Source organism: Teleopsis dalmanni, chromosome 1, assembly GCF_002237135.1.
Source record: "Teleopsis dalmanni isolate 2A chromosome 1, ASM223713v2, whole genome shotgun sequence".
Classification (NCBI taxonomy): Eukaryota; Metazoa; Arthropoda; class Insecta; order Diptera; family Diopsidae; genus Teleopsis; species Teleopsis dalmanni.
Genome location: NC_051846.1, coordinates 136,717,939 through 136,727,685, shown reverse-complemented (window position 1 = coordinate 136,727,685; position 9,747 = coordinate 136,717,939). Strand labels below are relative to the sequence as shown.

Here is a 9,747-nt window from a genome sequence, read left to right as displayed (position 1 = left end):
AGCAGCAATTAAATCATCACTTAAAAACCAACCTGCTTACCTGAAAGACTCTTAAAATATTAAACAAATTAATAAAAATTCCAATATAATTTTTTATTGTTTTATTTCGTATTTATTTTAATTAGTTTAGTTGCGTTTATTAAAGATATATCTAATTCATTACTATTAATCATATATAATATGTAGGAATACTTTTGAAATGTAAATTCGAGTCTATTGTAGTTGCTATCAGATATAAAAATTCAAAAGAATTAAGTATTAATTTATAACATTTCAAATATTTAAATATTTTATTGAATGTAGAACTGATCATGGCTCCAAATAATAATGATATTATCTGCATATATGTATATATATGTACCGACCGGGTACCATAACGACGCAGAATATAGATTCAGGCAACTCTGACTCCATCGCCATCGCCTTATACCGTTGTTTTTTGAAGATGTCTACAACGGTCTTCTAACTCTCGTTTGTCTCCTACCTATCGACCCACTTGGGTTGATTACCAAGTTTTTCTAAAGGCACCGCGAAAAGGTGAGAGTAGAAATTTGAGCGGAAAAGGCTCAAATACTAACTGGTCACAGCATCTATGTTCTGCATAGAATATATTTACCATTAGGTCCACGTCGGTATGCTTACTGGTATGCTAACGAGAAACTCTGCCATAGGGCTGGTGCTTCAACGGTGTTGTGTTTTGATGAGGAACTAAGAAGGATTTGCTATAATGATAAGAAGGTTGAATTCATTAATTACTCTTTATATCGTTGTTCAAACCTACAAACGGAACATTTCATTGTTTATGAGACCTTTATCTAATCGAACAATCAGAGGTAGTAAATGTAGACTTATATGATCTTTCTAACTGTATCTGGAACACAAAATTGTTCAACAACAAAGATACATCATAATGAAAACAATGAGAAGACTAGCTTCCTCTCACTGTAAACTTAAACTAACTTAATTTAATATAACTTAAGGTAATTAATTTAACTTAATTTAAATTAACCTAATCCAGTTTGGATTCTATTACTCTTCTCCATGTAAGTAAACTGTAAACAGATCAATTGGAGATCGTTTTGTGATTCAAAGCGTTTAGACGATATAATTATTCTGTCAATTCTCAAGCAAAGTTATTATTTTGTATTTGACTACTCCATCTAATTGTGTTCTAAGTAACTCTATTTTTATAGCCAAATTTATTTTAAGACAAATACTTAAGATATTTTGAAACTAAAAAGTTCTGTGTTCACTTTGGACTCTAAATCCGTAGTCAACAATTTACGAAAGTGTGTGTATTTATCCAGATTGCAGCAGCGTTTTTTCATATTTTAAGTCCACAAAATATAATTAAGTTATTAAAGTCTTAATACAAGCACTTTGTACGAGATCGTTTGTACTTTATACTTACTATAAGTTGCTTATAAACAAAAAACGTAGTTTGTGTCATGTGTGTTTTTACTCTCTGTGTTCTGTTATTATGCTGTCGATATTTGTGATATATAATTTTAAGATTCTAACTTCTTTACTTGTAAATGTGAAGAAGAAAAATACGGGGCATGATAACTTCTATATATTGTTTTACTTTTATCCTTATTTAGTTTCAGACAAGCAACATGCTTCTGCTATTATTATGATTCAACATCCTCATTCCAATTACTTGGTAATATATCTCTCATATTTCTATATAGTAGATCCATATTGCTGTTGACAATCAATACTTTAGTTCTACTAGGTGTTATGACAATTATTTCGTAAAAGATTTTTATAGTTTCAGATCTGTACAGAGTAAGCACCGCACATTTGAAATTCGGTGTTTTCTGATTCGGTATAAGAGCACTATTTGTCCATTTTGTTGTCCACTTTGTTGTTAGAACGAGCTTTATACTATGTTCAGACACACCTTAATTTCGCAAAAATCTTAATTTCATCTTTGTTTCAGTGAAATTAAATTGTTTTTTTCGTTGAAACCTTAATTTTGTTGAAACGAAGGCTGAAATTAAGGGACTTTTCAAAAGCAACTATGTGCAAGATAAATTTTTAGCAAAAAATAAAATTTAGATAACGAAAATGTGATATTTTTTTAAATAGATGTCAATGATAGTTGATTTTAATAAAACTGGGAAATATTTTGAAAGTGGTGCAAAATTTTTAAATTTGTTTATAGAGAAAAAACTGCAACTGTTATTAAATTAAAATAGAGTGAAAAATAGTAATTCACATACCTGAAATCCACTAAAGCTAATAAAACTACTGAATGCCATCTTTTATAGTTATAATAATCAATTTTCAAAATTTCCCAGATAGAAATGGTGTTTAAAGCATGTAATTTTTAACATTCGATTTGTGAACATAAAACATATAATTTCCTTAATTTGTGGCAGTACCAAAACTTCCCAAATTTACTTCATTTCATTTTTACGAAATTAAGGAAATTTGGCAGTCTGAACATAATATAATCCTAGTAACATAAATTATTTCTACATATTGTTAATTCCTTATTATTTTTTGGTTGATTTTGTCGAAACTTGATACTTTCTTACAACCAACTTTGATTTGATTGTGCTAAGAATACCGTTGGTGGTGATGTGAGTATCAATAGTTTAAGCATAAAAATCATTTTGGGAAATATTACGATCCCAAGTGGCAGAGTTTGATTGAAAAATTAAATTTAAATGATGTGCAAAAACACTGTCTTTTTTATGACTGCATTATTAGTTTTCACTTAAATCTCTTATTTTTGCTTTAAAGTCTACGGGAGTATGAAGATCTTTACTAACTTTTTATAATGATACTCCTTTCTCTCCTTCAGCGGATACGATTTATATCAAATTGTTCTGATTGTACTTTACTGATGGTCTCTTTTGCTTTCTTTAATGCAAATCTTAGTTAGTTTTGGAAAACTAATTACCTCTTCCGCCTAAAACTGTATTTTACCAATGCTATTTGCTATTAAATTAATTTATTTATTTATGTATTTGAATTTATTAGTAAATGATTTGATCATATCATTTTAACGGATGACTGGAATTTTGCAACATATTTTCAGTGAACGTTCACAATAGACTGATTTTAAAATTTGGCTGCACTAAAACCCAAGATTTAAAAATGTTTGCGAGTAAAATCTTACTTTGAAGATACACATTGTTGTTTTTGTTGTTGTGTGAGCATACTGCACAGCAAATGTCCTGCTTGTAATTTGTTTGTCTGTAGTCCTTTTAAGCATATTAATTGTAGTACAAAAACCAAGAGTACATGTCGCGAATGTTGTTGGTTTTTAAATTTAGGTGCATTAAAAACTGTAAATTGTTGTGATATATTGATTTTAGTTATTATATATAACTTGTTGCTCCAACCCATGTCTTGTGAATAATATAATAAAAAATTACTACTTAATATAATCAAAATGTATGTAATAAAATAAATATTTAGAACTTTCAACTCTTAGCAAATTTTATTTCTTTCAATCATGCCTGATAGTTTATTGTGTTTTTGTATTGTCTTTTATTGTGAACAGCTGTTCAACTGTCAAAACCAAAACAAAACAAGAAAATTGTAAATTGGTGAAGAATTTTTCGCATTATTCTTAATTTTGCGTTGTTTAATAAATTAAAATTTTAAAGAAATTTATAAAGTTGAAACAGTGTGAGTAAAATCAAGAGTGAACACTTTTGTTTATTAAATGCTTTAATTTGAAAGCAAAAGGGAAACGAAAATATAATTAGATTATTTTGCATCGCGTAATGAAATTCAAAATTATTAAAGCATAAACATAATCGATTTTATTTTTCAGTAATTGCAATAAATCGACACAAAAAACTTGATTTTGTACAAGGTAATATAGCTTCCAGGGAGAATATATTCAAGTTCGTTCGTATGTACATGTTTTTAATATATCAGTCAAAATTGTATTTGGCTTGCAATTGTGGACGCAATCCTCTCCAGCTTCGCGGCGGGGCTGGTTTGGATATAACAATCGACAGCCGATTTTTCAGCGAAGACACCTGAGAGACGCCGCAACAAACTTTTACCATATATCAAATACTTTGACATCTAACTTACGTCTGGATTATCTAGCAACGTTTACTTCGAGCAGTTCAACAGAAAATAGTCCGAGTCATCAAAGCATAATGTCTTCCAATTCGGATGACGATGTAGGAGCTATTGTTGATTTTGTTGGATTACGCAGTTGCTTAGACGACAGCACAATAACAGAAGATCTTGACACGGCAGTCTCATTAGAAGAGAGTCCATTTTCCAGATATCGAATAGGACAATTTGCTCAAGGTGTAATTGATTTCAGTTCACAGTATGGCAGTGATTATAGCATTTCATATACTGCGCCAAATATAACTGGAAGACCAACTAAATACCCTCTTTATGGGGATTTTCCAGAAACATACGCAATGGTATATAAAAAAATAATCTAAGAGTTAAAAATTTACTTGCAATAAATAAAACTTGCTAATTTCTAGCGTGTTTATGGAGACTGGTGGGATAAAGCGCCTTCCGCTATGTTGGAAATACAACCTCAAAATATACCTAAAATTCCCGCTCAAGATTTTATCGGTAATATTTTTATTACAATATATGTTATTTATGTTTATACTTTAATTTAAGAAACATTTTTTAGTTGTCCACTTTGAAGATTATACGGTACCAGACAAAATTGTAATCTTTGAAACTTTTAACCCTGGCGCTATAATACGCATATGGGCATACACAATTATAAAAACATGGGTATGCCTATGGGAGGCTACTGAAAAAGCAAGTAACTCTTTACCTCATGAAGCACGCAGTTTTTTGCCAACAATAAAAAATATTGGATTACCTACCAGGTAATTATTACATATATAAACCATTTAAAATTATATTTTTTATTTTTGATACTGAAATTATTTGAAATATTTTTATTTTTTGATAATTAACAGAATCATAAGACTAGAATTCAATCACTCGGATTTAAATTACTTCACTGAAATTGATGGAATATTACTCTATGGGCAAAATGTTAGTATACGAAATCTGCATCAAATTGTTGACCAATACTACAATCGCGGAAAAAGCGGTAACATATATTAATTCTCTCTAAACATCAGTAATTCAAAATTATATAAAATTTAGGAACAATACTGAGTAAACTACAGAGCATACAATTTCGTCCAGACTTTAGGGATGACTATAAAAATCAATTACAAGATTTTATAAGCAAAGATTTAAACAAATTTGTTACGTCTTTACCAAATGATAATGAAATTACAATTGATAACACCAAAGCAGAGAAACAACTCGATTTAAATGATATGCCGGTATGCTCGAAACTAAAATTTTTTACTCTGCTTTAACTGAATAAATAATATTTTTAGTTCGAAATAATGCTTAAAGTATGCAGTTATCTTGATCTGCAGTCATTATTCCGTATGAGTTTGGTGTGCAAAACTTTATATGCTGTAACCACACATCCTCTACTTTATCGGGAACTTAATTTGAAGCCTTTCTGGCATTTGGGTTCCAATGAATTGCTTTGTACACTCGCAAAAAGGGCCACATTATTAAGGAAATTGGACTTATCTTGGTGTGGATTATATAATTCTATATCACCTACTGAATTCAAAAAGTAAGTTTAGTTTATTTTCGTAAATTTTGCATGCATTTTATTTTGAAACCATTTAAATATATATGTGTGTATACATTCATAAGTTTTCTTTACAAATCTTTTTTTTTTCATATGATTTTTATATTTATTTAGCTTCACTTTACTATATAATAAATATAGTGAGTTTCATAATGTGGTTTGAAATGTAAAACCAGTGATATAACATGTATTTTTCTTAACACAAAACGAATAGATTCTATTTTATAATATTGTACTCAATTTTGAATAATTTTTATTTCTTATTGCATATAAGTAATGTTGTTTATAATTATCACTTATTATTAATTTCTAAAAGCCAGTTATTATTATCACAATAATGACGCCCAATGGCGTCATGGCTAGTAGTGCCCTCCCTCCTAGATGCATTCGTCGATCTCTCCTTTTTTTTAACAATTCTATCGACACCTTTTGCAACGGAGCTAACATCAGTGAGGTCGAATATAAACGTGGACTTACGGCCCTCCACACCGATGCAGTATCTTCTTCTAGACCTAGTTTGTCTGACAACAAGGTTTTTGATAGGCCTCCGCCTGAAATCTCCTCGGATGAACGCTCTCTTCCACGTGCAACAAGAACTGTCCTTGCTCAATTGAGATCAGGATATAGCCGAGTGCTAAACAGTTACTTGTCTCGCATAAATACGTCCATCCACAATGTGTGCCCTAACTGCAGCTCTTCTCCCCATGACGTCGCCCATCTGTTTTCATGTCCTTCTGCACACACAAATCTTCGTTCAATTAACCTTTGGACTCACCCCATTGAAGTGGCCAGGTTTCTCCGCCTGGATCCAGGTTGATGGTTTATATATACCTCTTTTCTACTCTTCCTCATCCTTTCTCCCCCCTTCTCCTTCATTACCCTCCTAACCTTTATCCTATTTCCCTACGCATGTAATCGTCTTGTGTTTCCTTTCATGTTTATCTGCTTACAGGTCCCGGCGGATTACAACAACAACAACAACACAATTTAAAAAAATAACTCTTTAAAAAATTTTAACTACAATTAAAGAGTCAGCGATTTTAATTCTCATATGAATTTATTAGTGTGGAAATTAAGATTAAAATAATTTACTTAAAATCTTCAACTAGTTCAAATAAAATATTGTTACTTTTTCATTGTCTATTGCAGATTTATACAACAGTGTGGCGATAATTTAACTCATTTAGTATTGAACTCTTGTAAATTTCTTAACGCAAGTTGTATAGAAACTATTGGCATTGTTTGTGATAACCTAAAAGGTAACAGTCTAATTCTATATTTAATTTTTAAATAACTTCCTTTATATAAATTTTGTTCAGAACTATCATTACGAAACTGTTCCACCGATCCACCACTCTTAAACTTTTCTTGTTTGGCGAATTTGAAAAATTTGGAACGTTTAGACTTATTTCAAACTGTAATCGAAATGGATTTGCTGCTAACCATGCTAGAAAGTAACCGAAAGCTAAAACACTTAAATTTAGGTACGAAATAATTTGAAACAACTACAACATCATAAGAATTATTATTTTACCTGACTTAAATTATTTAGCTTTTTGTGGGGTAAATGTGAGTATGGATGTAGTAGCAGAACAAATAGCAACATACAATAAACAACTGATATCCTTGGATATGTGGAAGTCTCACTATCTCTCGGCAGTGGGCTTACAAGCATTATCAAACTGTCATGATTTAGAAGAAGTAGATTTTGGTTGGTGGTAAGTAAAATTTTTGATTACTATAAAATCTTATGATGTTTATTTATTGCTTTAAGCTTAAGAGAAGCATCACTTGGAGATAGTTTACAAAATTTTATAAAAAGTTGCCCAAAATTGAAGAAACTTTTTTTGGCTACTGCGAGGGGCATAACTGATTCGGATGTCAGGAATATTGCTAATATTTGCCCAAATCTTGAGCAATTGGATTTGATGGGTGTTCTAGGTATACCTAAAGATCGATATTATGAGTAAGTATTGTGTTTAAATTTATATTTTAAAAATATTTTAATTGCCTACAATTTCTAGACTTTTAGTGAAATGTTCCAAGCTGCAACTTTTAGATTTAAGTTTTTGTGATAATATTGATGAGTTTGAAGTAAGTAAAAACTAAACTCTGATAATATTTACTAATATTTTTAGTATTTAAAATATTTTGTATTTTTTAGGTCAAACAATGGTCTCAAATATTCAAAGTAAATATCAAATGTAGTCATGTGCCTATGGAATATACAAATTAATACATATAAATAATTATAAAAAAATTTTAGCTATGAATTTTAGATAGTTGTAAATATATAGAGAGTTTACCTAATTGTTGACTATATAAAAATATGTATATATATTAATATATATAAATAATAAATTGCAAATCTAAAGATTGTTTTTAAATTTATTGAAACAAATTTAAAAAAAAGCTAATGTAATAGTATAAATTGTTTACCTATAGCATACATATTATATTTTTTTAAATATATATAAATGTCCACATGGATGAATCCGATTGATCTGCAATATACAAATTTCACGCCAAACTAAGTTATTCTGTGTTATGAGTTGAAATTTCATAAAAAATTGTTGTGACCACAAATATGTTAAAAAATAATAGCAAAACAACTTGGAAGTGGTCATTTTATTTTTTAATTTGTCGAAATCATGAGCATATTAACGAATATTGTCAATGTCATTTCGTGACAACGAACGCATACATGTTAAGAAAAATATTAATGTCTACACGTTACTTAAACAATTTCTTTTAAATATAGTTTTTATCCGGCTTTGCAACAAAATTGAACTAAATATACTTAATATAAAACTGAATTTTATTTACAAATAAAATCTTGTTACAATATAAACACATTGTGAAAATTGTATAAATATATTTTATGCTTGTATTCATCTTTTTAGATTAGAAATACTCTAGCGTTCATACTGTGGGATACTGTAGAACAAATTAACTAGGTTTATTGTTGTTATATATAATGTTTTAAGTATTTAATTCAAATTTAAAATTCAATTAAAATGCAACTTAGCTGCTGTGTAAATGGTAAGTATCAAATATCCCTCTATCTTGACGTTTAGTCCAAGAGAAAAAAATATTTTGAATATACAGTCAAACTATCATTACTCGAACTTCTATAACTCGAACAAAATCTTTGTTCAGTGCCGATAGGAATATGGGAAAGTGCATTCTATAAGTCGAATTTTTGTTTTAAGTATAAATGCATTTTGATGTTAGAGGAAGTTCCTTTTTCCAAACCAAATGCTTAATATTTTCTTTCCTATGTTGCTAAAATAACTTCCAATGCTACTCTTAACGATTACATTGAACTTGACAATGGAATTTGTAATTCAAGCTTTCCTACAGATGACGATATTATTGAGCATTATATAGCTCTAAATTACTGGATCCAATTCTAAGCGCAACGGAAAGTGATGATGAGGGTTCGGTGGATGTAATTGTTCATTAGCATTCTAAGAATGAAGTAGAAGTCATTCAAAAATCTGAATTTATATTTGCAATCAAGTGATACTACAACTGATGATCACTATAAGAGCATGAATAAAGTGGAATCTCTTTTTACTGAAGATAAGAAAAAATTAAAGCCCCAAATCTCAATTTCCGAATATTTTACTTCATTATAACTTCTGTTCTTTATTTTATTGCAAATTAATAAATATTTTAAAAAGTAATTCTAGTTTCATTCCAAAAATGAAAAAAAAAATGAAAAAATTCCCTAACTCGAAGTCTCCATAAGTTGAACCTTTTATTTGCAAAATTGGACTTCGAATTAAGGAAGTTTGACTGTGATTGTAGTCGCTGGATGAATTTTAACCAAACACTTTAATTAATATAATTCATTAAAATATGTATCAATTTAAAGTATTAGTTTAAACTACAGCACTACAGATTTTATAGGTCGAGGCTAAGTAATGTACTAAATACAAAAATTTTATTTTATTAAAGTATTTTTTTGTTTTGTTACTTATTGTTTGCTTTTAATTTAGCTTTACAAAACATTGGTTCAACTTTCTCATTCAATTAATTATTTCTTGATTTAACATGAGTTATTGTATTTTAAAATACTTTGCAGTATCGTTTCTGTATTGTGTTCT

At 29.3% G+C, this 9,747-nt stretch overlaps 1 protein-coding gene across 2 annotated transcripts; it reads left to right on the top strand.

Annotated features, from left to right (window-relative positions):
• Window positions 1-3,602: 3,602 nt before the first annotated feature.
• LOC119668946 (F-box/LRR-repeat protein 4) lies at window positions 3,603-8,006 on the top strand. Of its 2 annotated transcripts, none has more exons than XM_038078633.1 (13): window positions 3,603-3,645; window positions 3,794-4,409; window positions 4,476-4,569; window positions 4,634-4,838; window positions 4,932-5,068; window positions 5,125-5,309; window positions 5,367-5,617; window positions 6,785-6,894; window positions 6,955-7,119; window positions 7,188-7,353; window positions 7,410-7,601; window positions 7,660-7,729; window positions 7,800-8,006. In XM_038078633.1, exons 2-13 carry the CDS (start codon window positions 4,131-4,133, stop codon window positions 7,869-7,871), a joined length of 1,926 nt encoding a protein of 641 aa, XP_037934561.1. In that variant the 5' UTR covers window positions 3,603-3,645; window positions 3,794-4,130; the 3' UTR covers window positions 7,872-8,006. The 2 variants fall into 2 exon arrangements, with proteins under 2 accessions (XP_037934561.1, XP_037934562.1); XM_038078634.1 differs by lacking the exon at window positions 3,603-3,645 and adding an exon at window positions 3,665-3,740.
• The last annotated feature ends 1,741 nt before the right edge of the window (window positions 8,007-9,747 follow it).

Excerpts from the sequence above, each read along its gene's own strand:
- LOC119668946 (XM_038078633.1), top strand. The coding sequence starts at position 4,131 with ATGTCTTCCAATTCGGATGACGATGTAGGAGCTATTGTTGATTTTGTT. Across the intron at positions 5,069-5,124 it reads CTACAATCGCGGAAAAAGCG|GAACAATACTGAGTAAACTA; the intron begins GTAACATATATT and ends TATAAAATTTAG. Across the intron at positions 6,895-6,954 it reads TGTTTGTGATAACCTAAAAG|AACTATCATTACGAAACTGT; the intron begins GTAACAGTCTAA and ends AATTTTGTTCAG.